The 26,327-nt window shown below is 43.2% G+C and overlaps 1 protein-coding gene across 1 annotated transcript in view; it reads right to left on the bottom strand.

Annotated features, from left to right (window-relative positions):
- LOC139350144 (disintegrin and metalloproteinase domain-containing protein 12) overlaps positions 1 to 26,327 on the bottom strand; it is a 71,503-nt gene that overhangs the window by 26,583 nt on the left and 18,593 nt on the right. The window contains exons 4-6 of the mRNA XM_070991284.1: positions 8,366 to 8,444; positions 4,578 to 4,654; positions 3,056 to 3,242 (exon numbers count right to left, since the gene is read on the bottom strand). Coding sequence (XP_070847385.1) covers positions 3,056 to 3,242; positions 4,578 to 4,654; positions 8,366 to 8,444 — 343 coding nt within the window. The remainder of the gene's footprint in view (positions 1 to 3,055; positions 3,243 to 4,577; positions 4,655 to 8,365; positions 8,445 to 26,327) is intronic.

Genomic DNA, 26,327 nt, shown 5'->3' with positions numbered 1-26,327 from the left:
TTCCAACCATGGAAGACAGGACACTCAAATACCGCTGCATGCTGTGCTTGGGTTTGACATCTCGGGCGGCCAAATGTCCGTCTTGTGAAATAAGAGAGATTTGAAGGAACTTGTGTTGTTGATGTGCGGCTCCTGTCAGCTAGCCATCATATCTCTCTAGCCTTCCCTACCACATCTGACTCTCATCATCCAGGGGCACTCTGCCAACAAGCCTCTTTATCTTTAGACCCTCAAGCAGGGCACATCGCAGCTTATCAAAGTGGCAGCAGCACACCTCGGCGCCTCTGCGTAATATGCTGAGGTGAGCTCGCTTGCATGCAACCAAGCACAGCAAATCAGACTTCATATTCCCACGTCTTGCTGTATTGTCTCTTGCCATTATCATGACCTCCTGCTTCTCTGATTGCGAGTGACAATTTTTGAAAATATCCGTCACCATCTTCACTTTTCCAATCACCCGTGGGATTACCATGTTTAACCACCTCCCTTATAAACCCCATCTGTCTTCATTTAGTACAGATGTTTTCCCTTCCAACTCTGACATCTCTTGCTGTGTTAGGCGGGGTAGGGATATAGTATTTTAAACAAATGAAATGGGACAGTGTGATCAGATAAAAAAAACTATTGAGGGACATGGAGCAAATCTCTTATGTACCTCTAATCCACATTTTTTACATTGGTATAAACCATCAATATGGACTTTTCTCGGCTTCTTTTATTATCTTATTCTCTGTTTCTGTCAGTCTTCAATTCCTGCTTTGTGCTGTTTGTCAGGATTTCTTCACTTGTGCTGAATCTCTGCAGCCCTCTTAACACTAAAGACAATGCTTGCCATTGAAGCCAGCTCTATAATCACCAACAGGCAACAAACAGTACAGTAAAACAACAGAAAACCCCTATTACGGCATGGATAAATAAAAACTAACAATGAGAAAGTCCACGATGTTTTAGCCAGCACAGCCATATGTTTGGCCTGCTTCCTGAAACACGCTCAATCTCAATATACCCTGAACGAAATGATTAAAGAACAGTTTTAAGAAAGTGGAAAGTCCCTCACATTTTAAGATGCATCAGATTATCAGATTATTACAGAAGGTGGGGGACTCGAGTCGCAAATGTGAGGACTTCAGACTTGCTTGACTAACAAGGATGAGACTCCATTTGACTTTGACTTTGGATTCAAGTCTATTACACATTATTTAGACGACGTATTGTTAATGTAAAAGACAATCGGAGGACTGATTTGGGTCCATACAACCAGTTAAACTATGCAGGCACGTTACAAGCTAACAGAGCTGCATGCTCATGACTAAATGGCTGTTATCAGTACAGTATATCAGTAAGATTGGTAAGGTGTGAGCAGGCTGCAACAGTTTTTGTGAGCATTGAAATAAGACTCAACTTTTCATGAGCGCTGTCTCTTAACACTTGACTTGACGTGACTTGTTCGACTCGGGTAATGATGACTCGTCTTGCTTGACTTAGAGCAGGGACTCCACTTGGTTCCCACCAGAGAAACTTGGGACTTGTTTGAGACTTGAAGGTTAAGACTTCCTTATGACCCACACTGGTGCTTCCCTTCCTTTGGAGTCCTTGACCATCTGTTTCATCTCTTGCACCCGTTATCTCTACGTCTCTTTGTATTGAACTGATAAATCATCCACTCCTGCCATCCCTCACAAGTCAGATAGAGATCACTGGAGTCTGTGTTTGCCACGTATCAGTGCTCATCATCTTTAAAGCCCGATTCTCTCTGAGGATAAAGACTCCCTGGGACCATGGCCCTTATGATTTATCCCTCTGCTCAGTGGGGTAGTCAGGGGCTGAGTGTGGGGTGTGGGATAGGCTTGGGCTTTCTTAAAGGCAATCTGTTTGTGGATGGGCGGGTGCTGCTGAAGGCATGATGTACAAGCCTGCAGTCTGATCTCGCTCTCAGAGCAAATGTTGCCACTTAGCAGCCAATGTACTTTTCACAGACATTTATTAACCCCCGCTCTCCACACACCCCAGATCACTAATGGACACCGTTAGATCAGACGGAAGAAATTAGTTAATAAATCAACAAGTAGCACCTTCTAAAACACATAGCTGGCCTCTCACCAATATCTACATTGCAAATGATCTTTTCAAAGAGGGTTAAGGTGAGTCATCCTTTATATTCTGTGCAGTTGGATTTTTTACTTAAGCTGGTTGATACAAAACATTCTGTCTTAACATCCTTTTCAGAGCACAGAGTGATTTAAACACCAACTTGAGTGGCAAACAAAGAGAAGCAGAAGCAAAGGGCTCAATGAATGTCAAATGCAGGGAGTCTCGGGGAGGTTACGGTGCAAGTGAGTCTAAATATTGGTCATTGGAAAAAAAAACATTCCTCAGAGCTCCAAGGTTGAGCAAGGAGAGAAGGCACGTTAAAGGCATATTAATGGTTAAAATGGTCTTCCATTCCTGTGTGGTGACAGCGCTATCCACTGCAGCACCACGCCGTCCTATAGCTTATCACAACATCAAAATCCTGACAAGACGACCACCATGCTAGCATCTCTATGAAGCTGTGTACTTAGACAGAGTGGTCCTAAATGCTCTTTTCAGCATACTAACATGTTTGCAATGACAATGCTAATATCAATCATCAACATAAAACCCCAGTCATGACGCCTGCTTATGGAAATGGTGGATTGCCTTTAATGGACCAGGTTTAATCAATTTGACCTGTTGATGACCTAGTGAGGGCAAAACTGGCTGAACTACATATAGTAAAGGCTTTTAAAACACATTTTTTCTTTGTTCTACCCAAGAACGCCCGAACACTCTGTCTGAGTGGCGCTCTGGTGGTCTAGAGGTTAAGGTGCAGACGTTTGTTGCAGCTCATTCCCCATCTCTCCCACCCCTCCTTTCCTGTCATGTCTCTACTCTCCACCTTGTCATGAAAGCACAAAATACTATGAAAAAGAAGTAAAATATCTTTAAGATCAATACTTTCTTCAAAATCAAACCATCAGCATGGACAGTTTACCTGCAGCTGGAGATAAAACGCTGACAGTTTAATGATCCTCACCCTTGTGCTGAAAGTCCTGAACGGACCGCTATCTGCATACTCAATGGGATGGGACATGTTGAAATCATGGCCACAGGTGCCAGGAGTGACACTGAGGTGTTCAGCTGTGTAGATCCAGTGAGTCCCATCAGAGTGATCAGCAGAAGGCTCCAGTACATAGGATTTGCCTTCAAGAGATATGAAACCCCTGCAGAGAGAGGGGAACAAATGCATGGAAAGATCTGCAGAATTCAAATACTGGAACTGCACAGAAACATATCAAACATGCAGCCAATAAAGAAAATGCAATCTTGATTTGACTGAAATAAAATGATCCCGACAGAAAAGACATCATCAGTGATGAGTGCATTCATCAGTCACTGTGATGCAGAATTAGCACTTGATGATCAAGTGTTAAGCCATCTGCTTAAAGAGTGGTAGTTACCTCTTATTTTTTTGTTGATGAGACCTTTGTTCTCTTTAACTTTCTCATGTTTCAACAGTGGTCTCTGTGATTTAAAGTGACATTCTCATACTGTGAGTTTGGATAAACTGTGAGATTCTCACAAACCTTGCACAATATTCACAACCACATGAACTCATAATAACCCCCCACCCCCAGCCCAAAAGCCAAAGCCCTGCCAACCCAAACCAAGATCAATTTGTCTCGGCCAGCCAAGAAATGTGTAGCTCTCTGTCAGAAAAGTTCTGTGCATCTGTCGTTGTGCAGACAGGTTGCAGAAAAACTGAAATAAATAAATAAATATTAGGTCAACAGCAAGGGCTTCACAATCAGGCGGATCACTTGGCACAGGGTGTAGATGTTTGGCTGGTTTGTGAAAACATTCCTGATGGTTTCCAATGATATTACTGCAATCATTACTCCTGTTTGACATCTGAAAACAGAGTGTTTCCAACACTGAAACTCCTCACTTGTCTAGAGCCTTACAATTTGTCACGTTCACTGCTTTTCAGCAGGATATACATGGTGTCATCCCAGCTTACTCATGTTGCAAAATTCACTGTATTCTCAGTTCTTCGTTGACGTACCATCCCTCAGAGGTGTAGCCTCGAGACTTATGACTTTGTCTCAAGTCAGATATAATTCCTACATATAACAACCTGTGTCTGATTTTTGTAGCTTTATTGTCAGTTTTGAGGTTTTTATAAGCCTCACCAAAATAATTGATCAGAGAGATTGTAAAAATCTAGCCACTTTATATAAACTGCTTTATCTGGAGAGTATTCAGACCTGAAAGATTTGCATCTTGATTGATGAAGTCAAAAGAACACAAGTTAGTTTAATTAACGACTCTAAATGACGGTTCAGGTTGTTCGGCCCTGTGATTGACTGCTGACCTGTTGTTCACACACCTCTTGCCCAAAGTCAGCTGGCATTGGCTCCAGGCCCCTGCGTCCCTTCAGGATAAATGTGCGTAGCTAATAGATGGATGGACTTTTGACTAGACTAGACTTGAACTTGTCCCTGAAGACTTGAAGACACCCCTGGCTGTCATGACAAAATGAAAAGAATAACGCTTACTTAACACCAGCGCAGGTACTGAGGCTGACGTCCGAGTTGACGTGACCCTCCACCTCGCCGTGGTAGTAGCAGTTTGCCTGAGGGAACACAAACAAAAAGACGTTGGTATTCAGAATTCAAAACAGGAAGAATGGGACCAGTGTGGAACAAAACGAGTCTGTAGGTTTAAGTTCAATGACCAGTCCCAGCTGATAACTGAAATGTGAGCAAATTAGCTGTGGGCCAGTAGTCCTTTGCAGGGTTGGTGGGAGCCATTCTCACTCATCACCACAGGCCAATGATGGCTGAAACCTGTGCGGAGTCCCTCGTGTCCCACCACAATCCTGCTGCTGCATTCCCAGGTACCCACTTTCATGGACCACCTGTCAAGCTACAGCAGGGAGTAAAGAAAGTGAATTAAGACCATGTTTATTGAACCAGGCCTGGCAGCGAGAGGGCGGGGAGGAAGTGTCTGGTTTGGAGTGAAAACAGCCCTTTTGCTGCAGCTAGGCGGCCTCGCTCAGGTGAGGTCTGACCAAAGACCCGTCTGCCACCCTGTTCTGGAAAACAAGGAAATGTGAGCTTTCCACCCCTCTTTGACTGCCTCTAAATATAGAGTGCAGGCAGTAAATGTCCGGCTTCCTTCAGGGCAGTTAACCTCCAAAGACTGCTGATTTTGCAATGTTCAGAATCTGAATGGTTTTCTGGTGCTAAAGGGGATCCTTGCTCAGTCTTGCATCACAGTATTTCTTCACAGTTATTCTGCAATAAAACAGATAATCCAATTAATGGTTTCTCACTTGAGCTAGTTAAAACAGCATTGATAAATAGTATAGTACCTCAACCAAATGAGGTTGGGGTACCGTAGCATTTAATCAAATCTGAACCTTGTATTGAATCAATTTATTGTATCAGAGTCCTTAAGAAATCCCCCATTAAATGAATTTAGCTCCAGCATCTGGGCATTTAGCGTTACAAATTCTAAATTATTTAATCTCAGCAATTCATATTTTTATATTAACAGTGGATCAAATGACTACATGATGAGTGAAAGGGGTTGCTTGCAGCGAGAATTATCACCAAACTCTGCGTTTTAGCATCAAAAGTTAATATTCAGACATGTGTTAGACAGACATCATTACACGTAGCTAGCAAAATAAATACATACTTAAATATTTCCTTTTTTGCTGTTTGCTAATGAGAGAGAGTTGATAAAAGCTTTGATGAGAGATTTGTTTATACTGTACATTCAGGAACTTTATCATGGAACCAGAACTAATATGACAACCCTGTCAAAGTAGAAGCTTATCTACTAATTTGCAAATGGCTCATCTTGCAAGCAAAATTGGACTGCAAGAAATGTTACCAGTGAATAAAAACCCTTCAGCTGCTGAAAAACAATGTCTTCAAAGGGCATTCAAGACCTAGCACCAAAGCCCTGAAAGCCTTCGCCTGCTTTGGTCACTTTCCATATCTCTACCTGGAGGTGTACTGAAAGAGGACTATCCATTATGGTGAGGTAAAAAGGTGCAAAGAAAGGACAGCCCATTACATGAAATATGACATTTTACTGTTATGGGGAGGAGCAGGGCTGGATTTAGTGCACGGAGTTAATGCTACCACCTCATGTTTCTTTGATGAGATCATGACTGTGATGCATCGATATACGGGATATGAATAGACTTTTTGTTTCTAAGGTTTCTGCAGAAAGAAATGAGACAGGAAAGTGCTTCGTATCTGGAATAAGGAAGATTAATAACTAATACCCAGATTATGGTGGGAGGCAACCCCGGGTGTGAACATCACATTGTTTATCAAAACTATGCATTTATTATTTCAAGTTAACTCTATAATATCCATGCTGGTGATTCATATTCCCAGTAGATGGCTTTTGTTACAGCACAAGGCACTCAATTAATGCACTGTATGTGGACTTAGATTTAGTGAGAATGAGAGAGGATGTAAAACAGACAGAGGGAACCAGGGGAGGGCTGACTCAAGCTGAAGTCACTCCCAGCAGTACCTTGCCTTTGACACACAGCTGAACCCTCCAGATCCCTTGCCCAGATCACTATATCAGTCTCCTCCCTGCCGGCAGGACAAATAAATTAACTATGGATCAGTCTCAAAAGATCTGGTCGTTTCCAGTAAAAAGACCTTCCCATGAAGAGCTGGCTGTGGTCATGAGAGAGGAATGAGAGGAGGGCCGGAGGTCAGAAGATGTCAGTTAGTTCCCAAGCTGGTGGGATGCTGAGCAGGTAGATACAGGCTACTGTTAGGGATCCTTTGGGCTACCTCATTGGAGTCATTTGATGCAAACTTGAAACACAAAAAAACAGAAATATGAAGGCATCATCTTGGCTTCTGGGAAACTGAGATTGGCATTCTTCATATTCTTAAGAATTTTATGGACTTCTATCAATCTGGATAATGAAAACTGTTAGTTGCAGCCCTACATCCATTTACCCCTACCCGTCCATTCATGCCTTGTGCAAGCTATCCAAGTTGTGTAGTCAGAGTCCAGCCTGAGCTGACCCGCTTCAAGTCCCTCACTGTCTTTATGCTTTGGAATGGCAGCAATTCTGGCGAGCTGGCCGAGCCCAGCCAGCGATGGTCCAGCTCTGGTCTCACAGCAGTCTCCAGCGGAAAATACTGTTCATTTTACTGTGTGGGTTGGCCATTATTGAATTATATTAATCTCCTCTTTTGTGGATTTCAGCATAAGTAGGCCAGGCGTTTGTACACAGACCTCACAGGCTGTCTATTATTATGCTTTCTGGGTATCTGAACAAAAAATTAGACGTTTAATTGCTTTCCAAACTGCAGATGATCGAATCGCTGAAATCATTCAAGCAGGTGGAAGCTTTGAGGCGCAGCCGCTGCTCCACGTGGTCCTGCCACATCTTACTCATTCATTACAGAACATGGAATTTTCAAACGGTCCTGCCGTTTCCGAACCTCGAAATAAATATCCTTCAATGGGGATATTTATGGGTCTGCTTTCAAAGACCCATTGTATTTGGAAGCAGAGCATATTTTGCTGTGGAAAACTGAGCTTAATGAAGATGAGACATATTTATCACACAACCCTAAAAACGAATCATAGACCGCAACCCAAATTTGAATGGTTGGAAAGATTTAGTTCAGGACGTATAAATGAAGCAGTTAACTCATAAGCAGTATAAATAGGATATATTTGTATATTATAAAGTAAAAAAGATGCACCCTGTTCAAGCTGTGGTCAAATGTCATGTGACAGACTTAACAGATGTATTTTAGATAAAAGCACAGTCTCAATTTAACAAGCACGAGTCCTAAATGCAATAGGTGCTGGATGTTTCACCGGCTTCTGAGCTGCACTTACTGTAGATGTTCACAAATTCAATATTTTCGAGCAGACCTGCGTAACAAACAATTTTTTGGGATGGTTTTATGTTCATCCATTATGAAAGACTGAATCTGTCCTCTGACCTCTGCCCGCCTCTCATGTCATCAAATATGAATCTGCTGGCAGAGAATGAAAATGGGCCCACTCACCTACACACGCTGCTTTACGCGCAAGACTACCCGATTCCAGGGGGTTTAAAAACAGATCTACCAGTTTCTCTTTTCCTTTTACTCCCTCTCTAACCTTAAAAGGAGCACAATGAAGCAGAACCCGACCAGAAGAAGGGTTCCACAAAAGGTCGACATTCATATGAGGTGCTGGCTGGGTGATAAGGAAGAAAACATCACAGATTCAAGATCATAAGTGTATTGTGTCAGCCTTAATAGAAAAAGCAGAAAATAAAAAGTTGTTTAAAACATACCATGAAGTTGTGAGAGCCTGTGACCGCACTGCCGTCTTCCAGGTAATGGGTTTCTGTATAGTTACTTGCAAACAGCCCCCTAGAAAGGATAAACAAAACAACAAGTGAACCTAAGGGGCTTCATCCTAAAGAAAATCAATCACAATGTCTTAAGCCATTCCACCGCTGCCAGAGTTGCATGGAAGATAAACACTGTGATGTGATTTAAAACTTAACCCTGCTTTAGGAGAGCATAAATTGAGTCGAGCAGCTGAAGGCATCAAGGAGGAAAATGGATTTAAAAAAAGGCTGCTGTGACGTTTTCTATTAAAGCGCTTTCACACCACATGCGTGCGCCATGGAGAAGCATTCAATATCAATCCATAACTCATTCCATGTGCTGCGGTAGAACAGTAATTAACTTACACATTGCAGACAATAGCAAGTAATGAGCAGACGTACATATATGAGCTGATAAAATTGGGAATAGGGAGATTATGTTGGCAGGTAAACAGTGAAGAAATCATTTTTAGCTGCAGATGGGAATCAATAGCGCTATAAAGTGACTCTGTGAGGTTACCAAGTGATCCATTTATAGTTTATATGTAGAAAGCACAATAAATCAACACAGTAAATCTCTGCTGCAGGCAAACAGAGGAGTTCTGCCCTACTCTTCCTACTTCTGGAAGAAATAATGGGAGAGCGGCGGAAATTAAGGGATCACTACCACGTCGTGCAGATTACCGCCATGCCTTAATAATATGCCTTTTTTTCCTCTAAGTATGCACTTATCTTCATCATAACACACAAACCAAAATGGAAGACCATTTACGTACACTGGGCACGCAACTGCACAACAGCTGCTAGCGCTGACAACAAGGTCGGCAACACCTGTAGTTTGTCATCCATGTTGCATTAACTGCTAGCAGTCAAGGCTCACAGACACACATGTACGCTGATGTTTAATCAACACAATCATGGAGCGAACGTGGGTGTCGTTTCTACAAGTCTCTATTTCCAGACTACAACACAGACCCAGAGAGCTGTCGTCACGAGCCTATTGTGCCCATTTCTGCGTGGATGAGAGGATGAAGGAAAGAAGAATAGAAAAAGCAACATTTTGAAAAACACCCGTGTGTGCGTGATGATGCTTTTTATCACGCTGCTTCTGATTTTTGGAAAAGTGCTTTACCTCCACATAGCCCTGATGACAGGCAACTACACAGAACTATCACCGATGTTCATCATATGAAAGATGCACCATGTGAAAACAAATTTAAAAAACTACCATTATTTTGACATGTAAGCTCTTGACAAAAGGTCTCACTTCGCTTGCTTTCTTTCCAAAGCTTAAACGGCATCTCGTGGTCTTCCCTAGATGAGAGAGTTGCTAAGTTGTCATTGAGATGGTTTAGTTGCTATGACGTGACCGAAGACGACAAGTACTTTGGACCTTGTAGTTAAGGATTTGTCATGCTGCTATTTCCATGACCAAGAACGAACCTTCTGCTTTTCCAGTATTTTATCCCCAAAGGATTTTCAGCTGTCTCAGTCAAATTCAACAATAAATAGCTAAATACGCTACTTTGTTATGGTAAATGGACCGCATTTATATAAAGCTTTCCTGGCTTAATGGACAAAACCCTTCAGTTTTTGCCCAGGCAAGGCGCTGGCCTGCCCTGACGGGAGCTGGGGAGCAAACTGCAGACCCTGGGATTAACGGACGACCTCTTGAGCCACAGCTCTCAATGCAGAATGGATAGGCAGCATTGAAGGCAATTATGCTACCAGATTTCGGTCTGAAAGTTTCTTGATTCTAAGCGTACTAAAGCTGCTGTCCTCCAAGAAACAGCAGACTTAAACTCTTTCAGAGCCTCCTGAAGACTTTTCCAGCCTATAGGTAATTACTTGACACTCAGAAGAGAGATATTTTGTTTGATTACGCCACATAACCGCTGGACTGCGCTTTCCTGTCACTGCAATGATAAAAAGACTCATTACGATCACAGCCATACTACGATGAAGGCTGCCCTTCTGGTCACTTATGGAGGTTAATGAGCACTGCTCCTTTCTCTGGGGAAGGACACTCAGCAGGGGACAAGAGGATCAACAGCAGAGATGGATCAACAAATGAGCTGAGATCCATGAAAAGCTATGCGGACCCCTTCTGGGTTGATTATTACAGTATGAACATGTGTATTCATGTTCACGATTCGCACAAGCGAGCATGAGCGTGTCTGCGCCTTTATGTGTCTGTGCATTGTGCATACAGTGAGTGCATGTACAGTACTGCACCACAGGACACCGGCAGATGGTTGGCTGGTGCTAATCCACAGCAGAGGAACAAACCTCAGCAGGCAGCTGGATTCTCTTACTGACCTCACCGCTGACAACCCAGCTGGGAGTGTCAGATGTAACAACCCGGGGAGGGGGGTTATTTTGTTTGGGAGCTGTCAGCATGAGACACAATGCTTCCCCGCCCTCTACTCCTCTGCAGAGCCAAAGAGCTGGTAATAATCATTGGATCAAAGCAAGGCCAAAGAGTAGAGAGAGCCAAATAAAATGATGTGTTTCTTCAGTCTTAATTAGGTCTGCGCTCTCGGTTGGACACACAACCTCAACATCTGCCCACAACAGACAATCCAGTGTGGTGAGTGTGTGCGTATGTCTGCCTCACTGCTCGCCTGCTTGCCTCTGAGAGAGTGTGGGTATAAAAGAACATGTTGCAGACACCCATGTGTCATCCATATGCTCCATTTTTATTGTGACTTTCAATGAATGAGGTTTGGCGTCTTGTTCAAGCACTCTGAGAGAGGACATACAGTTGTTGCAAGAATGAAAGCGATGTTTCAGTCGCTGAGGGGTAAATGATCAAATATTGCCGGATTGTAACAAAGATATTAGCTAATGTGGCCGCTCTGTTTAACATGGAGAACACACATCCTGCTTTCGAGGTAGCCCTCATTTCAACTGACACTCTCAAAAGTTGGAGCTTCCTTGAGTTTTCGAAACAGAACCTGCTCAAAACAGCATTTAGACATATGTTTAATGTACGTTTGACCAAATGAAGGCAACTTAGCAAGTCTCACATCTCTGTCATATCACTTACAGATGAGCAGCTTAGTTCAAATCTACGGTTGGTTCACCTACAAAATAATAGGAATGCCTTTTCCAAACCTAAGTTAAAAACAAGACACTGTACCTTAATTCACCTGAGGGAGGTGGGCTGAGATCACTTCCAGGCAGGCTGCAGCACAGACCGTCCAAGCAGATATCATGATAATATCATTATTGGCATTCTTGCATTGTTCGCAGTGGTAGAGGAAGAGAACTCATACAAGTATTCACCAATTTCCTGCATATTATGAAGCAGCACAAGTGCCAGAAATACAAATTTATTTAGCTTTTATCCAAAGTGACTTACAGTGAGTGTTTTCAACCATGAGGATACGACCCAAAAATTGCTTCAAGGAAATAGTGTGAAGCCATCGAGTCACTGATGAACCAGTTCCAGTGACCAGTGTTAGATGAGAGGCCAGCGCTTCTAAATGGCTGTAAGAATCTTTGGAACCAGTCTTTGGTTGGTTATCTGAGCAACCCAGTGGAGTTGCAGCTGACTCGGCTTGTCATTAGCAGTCCAAGCCTGCTAATTCACATGGTTAGCAGCATAATTATGGCTGACCTCATAATGGGTGCTAAGATTAGATTGTCCCCTGGCAACGTTGGTTGACCCTTGTGCATAATGAGGAGAATGGACCCAGGATCACAGTAAATCGTAAAGTGTAAAAGCAGAACTCCAGCTGAACACAGTTTTGAATAATAACAGTAATTAATGAGAATATAGCACCTTTCATACAAGAACTGCACCCCATCACGCGCAATCACATGCATCAAGTGCTTCACATAAAAAAAACATGTAAGACATAAAAATGGGTATACTGTAGAAAATTAACGTAAAGTTAGACAGAGAATAAAACCTACTTGATAATAATAGTAAAGATAAGATAATAATAAGTATGAATACAGAAACAGCAACAGTCTCTCCATTCTTCTCATTCCTTTACAACAGGGGTGGTCAGCAATTTCAGATTTAGGACAGAACGACTTTCCAAGGTCCTCGATTCACAGTAACAATACGACTGCTTTCTTGCAGGGATAGCAGGAAATTTTCCTTCTTTAAAAAACTTAAATTCTCTTTTTAACATGGCGTCATGCAGAAAAAGATTGTTCAAACAAATCTGTGTCTGCTCTGGTTTTTCAACACTTGATTGTATTGTTGACTACTGGTTTTAATAGCCAACTGTTTTGTGAAATCCCTAAAACCTGACTATTATTTAAAGAAATACATGAGGAAAACAATTGAGCGTTGCCATCTGTACTACACACAAGCAAGAAAACATACACAGGAACACTGTGCAGGAGTATTATTTGAGTCATTAAGTCAACAAAGTGCAGAAACACAGATTTAGAAAACCTTCCAACGCACGTCACCCAACTGGCAACACTTGTGGTTTAATCTCATCACAGCAGAGCGACGAAGCTCCGAACAGCTACATCATGTGTCTAATTCCACCAGCCTCCTGCCCCGCGTGGTGGCAGCAGCTCAGTTTATCAATCAGTGGGAAGTTAATGAGGCGTGGGTGAAGGGTGGGGGCGGAGGGGGGTCGCGCCCCCCCATTTAAAATGCATTACCCACGGGACGGGCCTCCAGCAGGGCTCCATCTGACAGACAGCGAGCATCAGGGAGAGGCACCATGAAGATGCCATGTTCCGCCTGTTAATGCCTCAAAACCTGCCCTGACTGGAGGCAGCCTGACACCCAAACAACCACAAGAAAACTGCAAATGTGACACAACAGGAGGTGAAGATGTGTGCTACCGCTGCACGGACCAACCTTAAAACACAGACGGAGAAATACTATTTAGCTTCTCTGCATCCGTTAGACAGGTACAATAAGCGTAATCACAGTTGTTGTGTTTACATCTTGTCATGCTGTCTCCAGGCTGAAAAAGACAGAATAACTTTTCGAAAGAAATTATATTAGGTTGGGGGAAAGAGTCAGATTTGCCTGTCAGTAGATTTGACAATGCAGACAGAAAGACAATGAAGTCACTTCAAGCTAATCCTGAATGCCAGCTACTAAATGCCACTTCTGTTCTTCCTGCATTAAATTATCATATTTTTCTGTTATATCTCTGTTCAACATTGTCAGCCTCTTCTGCCTGTCTTTGTATTGGGAAATAACACCAGGATTTACGCAACGCCTTATCTAAATGGAATATATTCCCATACAGAAATAAATGTCATGGCTAACCACCAAACACGTTCCCTGTTGTGAATGCTCCAATTGAGAAAACTCAACCGCGCTAACCTTGGAAAATGAATCTCTTTCGTGATTTATCGTGAAATTCCATCACTCATTTACATGTGATCTTCACTGTTGGTGTTTGCTCTTATGCGTGCAAAGTAAATGTTGTGGTTGTGTGAGATATATTTCTTGCAACAGGCTTGATGAATTGGAGTTAGTGCCTAATCAATCAACAGCAAAAAGGAGGTCTCATTTGTAGGTGAGTGCTGCATATGACCTAGAAAGAAAGGTCCTGAAGGTCAGACGCTCCACCTGGCAATCATGGGAGAAAGAATGTTTCGGCTTTTTACATGCTAATGCAACAGCAGTTTTCTATTTATTATGACATACAGTTGTACATGTAGTCTTGTACTGATGTGATTATGGCAACAAAAAGCTGAAGCATACAGATGTAACAAGAGCCGAGTCTCTCACGGGCCGTAAAAACCCATTCTCAGCTGGGGAGAGCAACAAAACGTTGAATTGATTATGTGACTACAGGCCGAGAGGAGAAAGAGGAACTTAATTGTGAGAAAGAAAGTGTTCCCTGCAAAAAACTGCTGTCAAGTGGCTTAAAGGCAGAGACAGAAACGTGGGCAAAATGACACAGCAGTGGAGTCAAACTTGGCCATGCATGCTGTGGGCATCACACATCTGTTCAATTTGGCGGAATGTTAAAATAGCACATTTTTGAGTGAGTAGTCACAAATGGGTTTTCAACGTCAAGCTCTGCAGGACTCTCTTGATTGCTATCCAACCAGGCTGCAAGTACAATTGAGCACAGAAAAGGTTAGCTCTTTGACATTCTGTGACAACTATGGAGGTACATTAACTTCCTTATTTTTGGAGCGCATGAAGCGAGTATCCCTAATTGATTCGCTACGACCGGGACATTGACACTATAGTCTTCATTACCGTTTTTGGAATACAAACTGGATCAATGTGCAGTGATTTCCCAGTTTCAGGCTCCGATATGTCTCATTAAACTCGGGCAACCTAATCAGGGACTTCTGGACAAATCCTTGAGCTAACTATGATAAATGAGAAGACCTCTGGAGAGCAAGCAGCTCTCTCGCACTCTTAAAGCTCCGCTCTGCAACGTAAAGTTATTTAGAACAGATGTAAATATAAACATTTAGAGCCGATGAAATCATCATCAAAGAAATACGATTCTCATAAAAACCTAATCTAGGAGCTCCAATTAGTACATTACATTTCAACGGAGAGACTCATGAGCCAATGTGGTAATAATAATGTCCCTCCGCTTTTATGTGGCAAGTGGCAAGAGCCCAGCCTCATGTGGAAAAAGTGGGATCATGTGCATGAAAACCTTCAATAGAGCAACCCCCCCCAAGCCAAAGAAATGTGTCTCAGTGTTAGTAACGTTTTTTTTTTCCAGGAGCAAGGGATGAGGGCCAGTCTTCCTGGCTGTGATCTGTCTGACATCAGGCAGTGTTGCAGGCCAGTGCCAAGTAGAGCAGAGAAGCAGAATTCCCCCTGCTTACCCTGAGCTCAATGCAACTCCCAGTCTTCATGAAGCATGTCATGAACAGAGCCGTTAGAGCATGCCAGCCAATGATTTCGGCTCAAAGAAGAGGGAGGAAGGGGGGAAAGAAAAAGAGCCGAGGCAGATGGTTTTGACTTTATTTATATAAGCTGCCGTGCTCGGTAGCGAGCTGACGTGCAGCTCGGTGGCACCCAAGGCCAGCACTCCGTCCAGCAGCAAACACACAAAGAAGTTGTTTTTTCCAACTGTGTTAAAAGTGCAAAAATGATTTATTTGACAGAGAAAGCAGGTCGAGCTTTATCCCAGTTTCAACTTATTATAACAGCCTCATTATGATTCTTTACACCTGTGTGGCATCCCAGGCTGGTAACTGGTCACTGAGATGGTCAAACAGAATAGCCATTAGTAGCAGTGGCACGCAGTTATTGCAGTGACTGTCACCTGGAGATTGATGCGGTTAAGGCCAGGCATGCCCCGTGAAATCAATAAAGTGTCATCTGTGTGTAATGTCTGCGTGATGGATGACTCCACAGGATCCCAATTACAGAGACGTGATGATGAATACCACCCCAACAGATCGCTGGAATTAGGACAGAAATACAACACTAATCTTTCATTAAGTGTAAAGATGATGATGCAGATGATACCAAGAAACGAAGGTCTGTTAGTATTTACAAACAGATTATCTTTTACAGTTTCTCAAATGTCTCTACTTTCTTCTTAAAGTACACCCCAGATGGTCCACTTAGCCAAAGATCTGGTGCCTTCTATAGGCTTGTATCTCATAGGCAGTAAGAAGTCAGCCATCCTGAACGTTTGGATCATGTCCACTACTGCAGCTATGCAGCTAAAAAGGTTGAGTGCGATCAGTGCTTAGAAAGAGAAGAAAGGAAAGAGAGGAAGTCCACAGAGGAACCAGAGATGTGCTGATAGCAACCTCACATCTGCAAGAATCATTATCAGACAAACAAATCCAAAGTCTGTCCAACAACAGCATTCGTCATGGGTTCAAACGAGCTCTTATGATTGCCAGAAAAGGTGGAAGCGGCTGCATCACCTCTAAAGCTCTTAGGTACGAGCCGTTTCAGTTAAGCATGGTTGGGGCAGACCAGGACACGCTCGTGATTTGCTTTTGGAATGGTCACATGGATCATTGCTGGAAGGCACGGACAAACGTGTCATTTAGGTTTGATGACTTGTTTCCTTTCTCCTGTCCTTCAACACATCCCGTGTCAAACGAAGCACACATGCTGCTGCCTCACCGTATTATGGCAGCACTTTGTCTCCTGCTGCACCGCAGTTCAGCGTGGAGTGACACATGGTCCAAACATTCCAGTCTGACAAGCGCAATGAAAACTCGATGAAATAATAAAAAGCCGTGCTTGTTTAACTTCTCACTGCTTGTCTGGTTTGACAGCTTATCGCAACGTATGGCCGTGTGTAAGGGTCACAAAAGCCTAGCTAAGAACAGGATAACTACCGGAAAAAGCACCTTTAACAACATGTAACAAGTAACATCAATTCACATCTGGCTCTCCTGTGTTTTACACCACAGTGTCTGTCACCCAAAGGCCTGCGTGCACACGTCAAATACTGTCTGTGAGTCATCACCCTGTAAATCATCACCCGCTCACTCATGGTTTACAACAGGGCAAGCCTCTCTTATTTTTTCCTCACAATATATAAATAGTTATTTTACTGCTCACAATCCTCAAGAGTCAGGGAAAAGCAACCACATTCGACTAATCACAGGCAGCTGATCGGCACAGTGTGAACTCTCCGTGCACCACTTCAGGGCAAGCGAAATATGAAGCCCGTTTTGTGTTGATTTTAGCGGCCCCTGTGGACAAAAGCGGTCTTGTTCCAGAGGAATGGTTGACTGCATTTCCCATGACCATCACCTCCGCGCATTGGAACCGATATAGTGACATAAAGTGTTGTAAAAAACAAGTCCGAATTTCAATCTGAAACAACACTTCGAGTAAGTCAGTCTTGATTAACGCAGGGTGAAACGACGTCAAACTCACCGCGGTGTGTAAAGGACTGGCTACAGAAAGACATGAAGCTTACTAGACTACGTTGTACGAGATCTGAGGCCTTTGCAGCTCTTGACTTCACTGTGACTTTTAGTTTTTTTTGACCTTTAATAAAAGGTCAAATAAAATACTCCTCCTGCTTCCTTTTAACTGGCTAACATCTCCCGGTCTGCTTGCCCCAAATCATTTCGTCCTCTCGCTGACTGTCTCATTTGCTTATGTAGGTCATATTGAGACATCAGTATTAAACTGAGGCTGTTTCACTTAAAAACTCCTCTTATTTAATTGTCTTATGCTTGCAGTTAAACAAATGACAACAATTACATTTAAATTGTAGGAAAACAAAAACAGGAAAGACTTGGCAGTTCGTCCCAGGTGGATTTTTTTTTCTCTTTTTCTTCATGACATGGGCCAGTGACATTGTTATCTGAAACTAATTATGCCGGGTGCCAAAGCAGCACTCTCTCAAATCGCCTTTGTTGCTGTGGATCACTGGAGGGGAGATCCTTCATCCTGCTTTCTACTCCTATCTGCCCCCGGGGCTTGTGCTCCTCTGTGGCAGAGAGCGTGCCTCTGCTCTGCCTCTTCATCTCCCTCAGTACGAGCTCCGGCTGTGTGTCTGAGTGTGGGGGTGTGGGAGAGATGGGAAGAGCGAGAGCGTGTCCCTGTGCAGAAATCACCGCATGTGCCGGTGGCTCGGCGTGATTTATGCGTGGGAACATGCGTGTGCTTGTACACATGCAGGTATCGCCGCATGCGCTGTCTGCACAGTGTTTGCGCTCCACACACAGGAGGCTCAAGGCTTATAGATCATGCAACACATTCTTTTCTTTCAGCGCTATCAGCAAGCCACAACACTCTAAACTACTTATTCAACCCTCAGTACATCCGGCATTGAAAATCAACAGGGCATTATAGAACTGTAATGCTTTCCTGAAGGATTTTGCAAACTCTGAAACAAAACTTTAAGGGCCTGGTTAACCCAAATTACAGTGAACAATTTTACGTTAAACACTTAGGATCAAAAGAAATAGTCCCTGCACCATCTGGGAGCGATGAGGACACAGTTTCTGGAAAGAGATGCTGATTTGCATCTGCTGCCTTGTCTTTCTTTACAACATCGTGCGCACCACAAACATTTATTGGGATGGAGATTTTGACATTCATGTCTTCTAGCCTGTAGCAAAATCAGGAAATACTGAAAGCTTGCAGATGGAAACTGACTTGATTTAATTCATATTCCTCTCTGTGGACACATTGCAAGTAGAAACAACACGCTGTACGTGCAGCCTCAGAACAATTAATTGAATCACGTCATCTCTTCATTTCTTTTTTTTAAAATTTTGCTTTGTTTGTTTGTTTTTTTTAGATCATTATGTGGGTTAAGGCTGAGAACGGGAGGAGGTACCGAGGAGGGGCGAATGCAAAGTCATTTTCAGGACGGGTCATGCTAATACAACAGCTTTGAGCTTTCCCATTAATTCAAATGGTTTGCAAAGAACTGGCCCAAGGCCCAAAGCTTATGCATCTATATTCATAGAAACCTCGTGCTTGAACTAATGAGCAACTTGGGAACGTCAAACAATCAAGCCTATCATTCTCCTCAGAAGGTAAACGCACATACAGAAAAAACAGCATTTCAATTAATTAAATCTGTCTAGTTATGCCTCTTTTTTCCCCCCCCTGCCCTTCTTCCCCGTCTTCCACCCCCCCCAGGGAAATCAAACAATTAAGGACTGAATGCAAATTTACTCTTCCTCCCTTCATGTCTTTCACCCCTCTGATTGTGTCAGTGAGGAAGATGTCCTCTCTCTTTGTACTACTCATTTTGATGTTTAAGGTGGGTCTGGTTCTGCATCCTGAACCTGTGCTCTATCAGGTGACAGGAGAAGAAAGCTACACGATGACGGCTGGGCTGAACAAAAACAGCTTCATGTGCAAGGCCAGAATCCTCATACATTTGCAACAGGAGTGATCTGTACAAACACAAGGGATAAACATCCAGTTTATTAGGCTGTACAATACGTCTCTGAACGCCAGAGGACTCATAACCCAGCTTTCATTAAAACCGACATCTACAGTGGCAAAAGATTCTGTTACATGCCTCTTTAAATCAGCTCTCGACATCATCTCACCCTGTTGCTGCAGTCGGTGATTGATTTTCCAATAACGCACGACTAGCTCATCGATCATCCGTGGTCCATTGATCCCTGCAAGGAATATAGCTCCTGTTGTTCAGCTGATGCACCCTGGGAGTGGAGCATTATTGGTTTTCTCTAAGAGATTGTTTGTAAACAAATCATATCATACATCAGAGTGTGCAGATGGAGCACACAGCTGGGGCTCGCTCAGAGAGGTGTGTGTGGTCGATTTCTCTCCCAATACATCTATTTATTAGTTTTCATCAGCATTTTGAACAAAATCAATCATCAATCATAGCAAAACTGTCGAAATCTGATGTCATGCACAACGCCCCCAAACCCCTGCAGAACAATTTGACCTGACACAGAAATGTAGAGGGGAGGCTGCGAAAGCTGAAATAAAAACAGAATTAAATCATTTCAGACAAACTGTGTTTACCGACAACAGTTTTATGAAGTGTCTCTGAGCTCATGTAGTAACACCCTTCATACGATCATGTGTTCACAAAGAGGTGAACCTCGCTCCATCCTCGTTCATGAACGACGGAGCCTTTCCAGGATGCCCCTCTCATACCCAATCAGGACACTGTTACCTGTGGATTGTGCCAAACAGGTGTTTTTGGAGCGTTCCACAACTTTCCCAGTCTTTAGTTGCTCCTGTCCCAACTTGTTTGAAACATGTTGCTGCATCAGATTCAGAATAAGCAGATATTTATAAAAATCAATGAAATATTAAAATATTAAATATACTGTTTAATTTCTATTCAACTGAGCACGTTTTTGGAATCTTGGTTGTATTAATTTCGTGTGAATTTTTTCCACCATGTAAGTCTGAATGCATGTTTCAAAGCCCTCTCCACACTCACCACACATTTATCGGCTAATTTGCATATATTGATTCTAAAAAACTGGAATCAGCTAATTAAATACACCACTCTGAGAAACTTAATCGTAAATGTAATTGTAAAATGCTAAAGGAACAGTTCAATACTTTGGGTAATAAGCTTTTTTGGCTTCTTGCTGAGGGTTGGAGGAGAAGATCCATACCACTCTCATATCTGTATGTGCAATATGGAGCTGGAGCCAGCAGCTGGTTATCTTAATTTAGCATAAAGTCTGGTAACAAGGAAACAGCTAGCGAGGCTCTGCCCGAAGGTAGCAACAACTAAACTAAAGATCACTAATTGACACGTTGTATCTTGTTTGTTTAATCAAAAACCGAAGTGTAAAAATGGCAATTTGTGATTTTAGAGGATTAAGTGGGGATTAATTGTCGGCGGGTGCAGTGAGTCTCGGCTGGTTGCTCCGACTTCATGCTGAACTGAGATACAAGTGGTGTCTTTTCATCTAACTCATGTCAAGAAAGTGAACTGTAAATGTGGGACAATCCCTTTAACTCGGTGTCGCAAAAACCCCCAAATTTGCAGAAAACCTGCCCTCCGTCTCCTCATGGTTATGCTCCTGCACCAGACTACTGGATCAGCCCCTTCCAACTAAATATATGCCTTGTTGTTTTTCCAGAAGGACAACCTATAGATTTTCTCTCAGCTCACGTGTCAACAAATGCAGTTTCCTGCTTGAACCTCGGTGAATTTACAACCTGCTCCTGACCTTTTCACTTGGAAACTCTGTTGATGACTTTAAGGCAACTGTGTCGTGGACCCGGGCCCTCGATTCCACGGGGTCCCTGCACCCCGAAGCAGTCCACAGCCTCTTTATCAAACCCTGGCAGCTCCTATTGTTGTTGGCAGCTCACTCCTGTCCCCAGTGCTGGAGGGATTAGGTGAGAGTGAGTGAGGAGGAGTACGGGGGCCAACCGAAGGAGACCCTGCCGTGTCCCAAACCCCAACAGGGAGTTATTAGAAGTTGCTGACGGCAAGAAAATAAGGAGGGAGAAACATGAAGGCAGGTAGACAGAAGAGGAGGACTGCCTTCACACTTCATCTGACAAAGCAAAAACACCTCCAGTCCAGTCATCACATATCCCTCCCCTGCCTCCGTCTACTCCCTGTGTGTCCATCTCTCAGCACCGCCGGGCCTCAGACGCCGCATAACCTTAATGATGAGTGGGATGGGAAACCAAAAGCATCTGCTTTCTGCATGACCGGGAGACGGGGGAAGGCTCAGCGCTCCAGGTCCCTGACTTTCTCTGCACCATTTCCTTTTATCACTAAGCTGAATTTAGCGATGAAAGAGGCATCTGAACTCCAACTCCTACACAGGGAGGAGCGGATTTGAAGTTTTAAATAAGTCAAAAGCAGGAACACAACAGGAAAAAAAATGGAGAAGTTCATCAGCAGAGATGCTACCTTTCAGGGCGAGAAGGGGAAACTGCTGCTGGAGCTTTTTTTTGCTGTGCTAGTCAACTGGAGCGGATGCTGTTTTCGCTTTTCATCCAGCATTCATTTTTCACAAGGACACCACTCTGCATGAGCATGTGTTGGGCAACAGAAGAGGGGGGGTGTCTGAAAGAGACAGGCTTCCTTCAGTCCAAGTCTGACCGTCTGACTGATGACCACGCGTGGCTTCTTCGCTCAGTCAGTGACCCTACAAGCAAGGAGTGCTGGTCACAGGAAGGTCAGTGGACTGTGAGAACGCAGAGAACAGGATGAAGCAGAGCGAGCGTTCCCTCCCCGCTGACATTAACTCACACTGTAACCCCAGCAAATCTATTTGTCTGTCTGTCAGAGGGAGGATGGAAGCCAGGACTGTGAGTCTGGACTGATTATCTTTATGGTCAGCAGCCACAGAGGTCAAAAACTTTGGCTGCTTTTGTTTATTCCCTTTGGCACCCCAGAGCCTTGAGAAAATGAGATTTCAGTCAAATTGATGGAGGACGTTTGCTTAAATAGGTGAAAGGGAGAGATCGTGAGCCAGAGACAGAAAGGCAGACAGTCTGATGGGAAGAGAGCACAAAACGAAGATGAGGACAGAGGGCCTTGGCTAACTCATGCTAAAACTAACTTTTGTACTCCAAAATCCTCAAGAACCTCTAAACAAAACCACATTGTCAGCCAATTCCCACTCAAATGATTCTGTCCTACACTCCTGCTTCTGTTTACCGAGTAAAAATCACGTTATTCCTTGTGGACACAGAACTCAAACATATAAAGACATGCTCTGCTTTCATAGCTGCGTTTCAGCAACACATGAGCCCCTGGAGGTGCGGTTATTTCATTCCGCTTATTGCTTATTTCTCCCATGCAGACAACTATGACATTATTGCAGGCACTCTGGGAAGACAGTGGAAGACAGCATGTTTACAGGCTCCCAGTCTCCAAGTTTTGGTTATTGTTGTCACTGAAATTACAGTGCTTCATTGATTTGTCTTTTTAATTTCAAAAGCTAACGCAAACACGCACTACATGTGTTTTGTAGTATGAAAATTTTACGATTAAAAAGGCACATTTTGTCTGCAGATAGCCAGTCTTCACATAATTGCCACACCTGCAATATTGCTGTTTTGGGAATGTATTCAAGCATTCTGCATTCATATTCAAAAATGTCCTTCCAGCACAGTTCCCTTCAGTTTTTATGCACTTCAGTAATGCCACAGTGCTTCTGCGCCTGATCGAGCTTTGGTGGAGCCAAGACGACATGGATAAAACATGAGGTCATGCTCATATTCAAGGATTTTTTTAAAAACACATTCGCAAGAAGGATGGAGAGAAACACTAACAATATGTGCTTTCATTTTATCAACCTTCTGGAATATGTTGAAAAGCCTTGCAATAAATGTTCTCGCGGATAAAACCTTACATCGTGCTCTATTAAATGTTCGAAAGAAGTCACATAACAGTTTGAAAATGAAACACATGGCCTAGTCTACCTCCAAGATCCCCTCTGTTCATAACTCCTAATGCAATCTTACCTTAAAGGACGCACGGGCGCCTGTTTTTACACCGACAGACTGGCATTTACAGGTAAAATAAAACGGGTTATTGTTCAGCCTTTGAATTGTGGTTTTAACACCAGCATCTTGCACGCTGGGTTCATAATAATGCAAGAAAAGATGACTCATACAAAAGATGAAAAACAACGGGGTGCGGGCTGTCTGCCTGTCTCTTTGTTTGCTGTCATGTCTCGACACAAAAACAGTTGACTTGCTTATTTAATCCGGAGCGTTAAATCTCAGCTCCTATGGCCTCTGACAGCTCGGTCGCAGCCTGATGGTTAAAGACGAGAGTTTGTCAGCTGTCTATGCAAACCCCCAAAACCCCAGTTGCACAAATTGAAAGCATGATCAAACAGACAAATGATGAAATGTATCCCCACATTTTAAACCTTATTTTCACTTTAAAAGCATGCACATTACACTGTTAGACCCATCCTGAAAAACAGCCTGTATTGCTTAAAAACAGGGCGACTTTATCTGCTGGATCCTCTCTCCGGTGAAGCTAAGTCATGAGCGATGGCTCGTTCCTGAGAGAGAAACTGCTGCTGACAGTAGGTTTCAGGTGGCTGTGTACTTTGTTGTGAAGGGAGGGAGGCTGAGGAATAGATCTACCAGCTGGAGTCCTGAGACCCCTGTGGTCCGTCTGGAAAAAGGCTCAGAATGATGAGGGGAAGACCCCATCACTGCACAAAAGGTCTTTTTTAAAACAGGCCACTCAGTCTTCATTTCATCAGTTTTGTGCTGAAAGTACCCATTCGATTAAAAATGCGTTTTGCTTATTGTGGCTTAACTTGTATGTTTGATCTTCGCCGTGCAGAATGATGGACGTGCAGCGTTTTGCACTGTTTTCATAATCATCTGCTGAGGAGGGAAAGTTTCTCTGGGCTCACCTTAAATCTGACTAAAGTCACGTACACAGACTGTAACCGTACGTGCACTGTTCCTGTACGGACCAACAGGATTTTGCTTGGAGGCCAATCATTGGTCCGGTGCACATACGGCGCACTAAGAGCTGACTTTTCAGTGACGCAGGAGACCTCATGTCCAGCAGTTCAACCTTTGAAATGAGCATGATTGCATATTCATGGATTCTGGATTTTAAATGTCAGAAAAATTAGATGCACTGTCGAGATTTTTAATGACCCAAAAAATTACAGTAGACAAATTATTATTCAAGGCAGAGTGTTTTTATGTCATAAAATAATGTCTGTAGGGAAAACTCTGAGTGAAGAAATGGAGGATTGCGGTGAGACGTTTTCAGTTTTCCTATGGGATTTCAATGAAATGACAAACTAGATAAAGTGACGACACCCTGACAAAAGGCCTCTCACATCACAAAATGCTACTTCAATTTTAACACAAGAATTAAGATTAAATTAATGTACTCATTTAGATGTTATCTACAGTTTAGTCTCAGCTGAAATTGGACAAATGAGGGGTCCAGCAGGCTAGAGACAGAGAGAAACTGACAGGTTGTTTTTGGACTGAAGTAAGCTTGAAGGCTCGGGATGGAAGCTAGACTAATAAAAAGGCATTCATACAAACACACACAAAACAGAACTTTAAAGGTCACCAGCACATGCGCGTCTCGCTCTTCTTCATCCTAAAATAAGAAACAAGGCGTTCTAAGAGCTTTCCAGTGTTACTGGGTGCCTCCTAATTAATTAGGAACATGGAGTAGCGAATCCACCTTATTAATTACTGCTCTAAGCTTGAAAATAATTGGAGCTTCTGAGAAGGTAATTCAAAAGATTGAAGCTCCTTCCAAAAAATTCTCTTTTGAAGGAAGCAGTTAAAAGGCGCTGGCTCTGGACAGAGACGAGCCCATTTCCATGGCTTGTCTTTGAAACTAATGAATCACAGTATATCATGGCCTTGCAGCCGCGAGGGGAACAAGAAAGGTACAAAGGCTAGAGTTAACCTCAGTGCATCCTGCTCTTGGAAATAAGGTTTTGTGCTTCTGAATTTTAGAACATGCCGTATGTGTGTGTTTGAATTTTGCTGATGAAAGAAAGTTTGTGTTTGTCTGCAGAAGAGAGAGAATAAACGAGCACTGCCATAAGAGTCCCGGTCCGACCTCAGCAGAGAAACAATCACATGGGTCGACTGTGCAAGCAGATTATTATGTTTATTGTTAGGCTGCAGCTCCTAGTGGCCGTAGTAATTATGATGGAAGCAAAGGCAGAAGTCAGGCGACGTATAAAGAGCAAGTAAGGTCGCACGTGGCGGAGGAGGATGGGCGGCTTATACAAAGACCCAGGAGGCCGCTGCTCATGTCCCGTGTGAAACTGAGAGTCAGCGTTAACTTATTTTAAATTCTGATGATCGTCCCTAACATTAAATAAACTGTCACCATTTCACCACGCACCAACGAGGGTCTGGTGTGACGAAGGACTGTCCAGCGGTGATCTACGTCATCTTGGGGAGTCACTGGCAGGCATTTAGGTATGAGGATGTGTTGAACATGCACGTGGACTGTGCCATCTCCACATTTACTTTGACTATAATATTCATACCTCGCCTACGTCCACGTGTCTCTATCTTAAGGCTTGGCTAATATGTCAGATAACAAGGTGATACCGCACTGACAGGATACAGACGTGACCAGCTGGCTTCAGATAAGATTATCAGGACCAAGGCTCTAATTAGACGTAATCTCCACAGTGATTGCAGGGAGCAAAGCGGAAAGAGCGCGTACAGTATCTCAAGCTTAAATGCTTTCGTGGATGGAGAATTGAAATCACCAGTTTTATCTTCAAACCCTCCCCTTCCTTCCCGTCCTCCCTCCTTGCTCATGCTGTCCTCTTCTTTGTCCACCTACTCTTACTCCAGTTCTACAAGGAGGAGATTCAAGGATGCTGACCTGGCACATAACTACGGGAACAAAGCATCTAATGGGATCTAAACAAGAGGAAACTTTTTTATTTTTATCCATCCCGCTCATCAGAGAAGTATTTTTATTGTCATATTGGTATAGAACACGTCATGTGAACTCTAAATAAATACTAATCAACAAACAGCCTTCCCATTAAATGTGATTCTGGTCAAGCATCATGT

This window comes from Chaetodon trifascialis, chromosome 21 (assembly GCF_039877785.1).
Source record: "Chaetodon trifascialis isolate fChaTrf1 chromosome 21, fChaTrf1.hap1, whole genome shotgun sequence".
In the NCBI taxonomy this organism is placed as follows: Eukaryota; Metazoa; Chordata; class Actinopteri; order Chaetodontiformes; family Chaetodontidae; genus Chaetodon; species Chaetodon trifascialis.
This window is presented reverse-complemented; position numbering and strand designations above follow the sequence as displayed.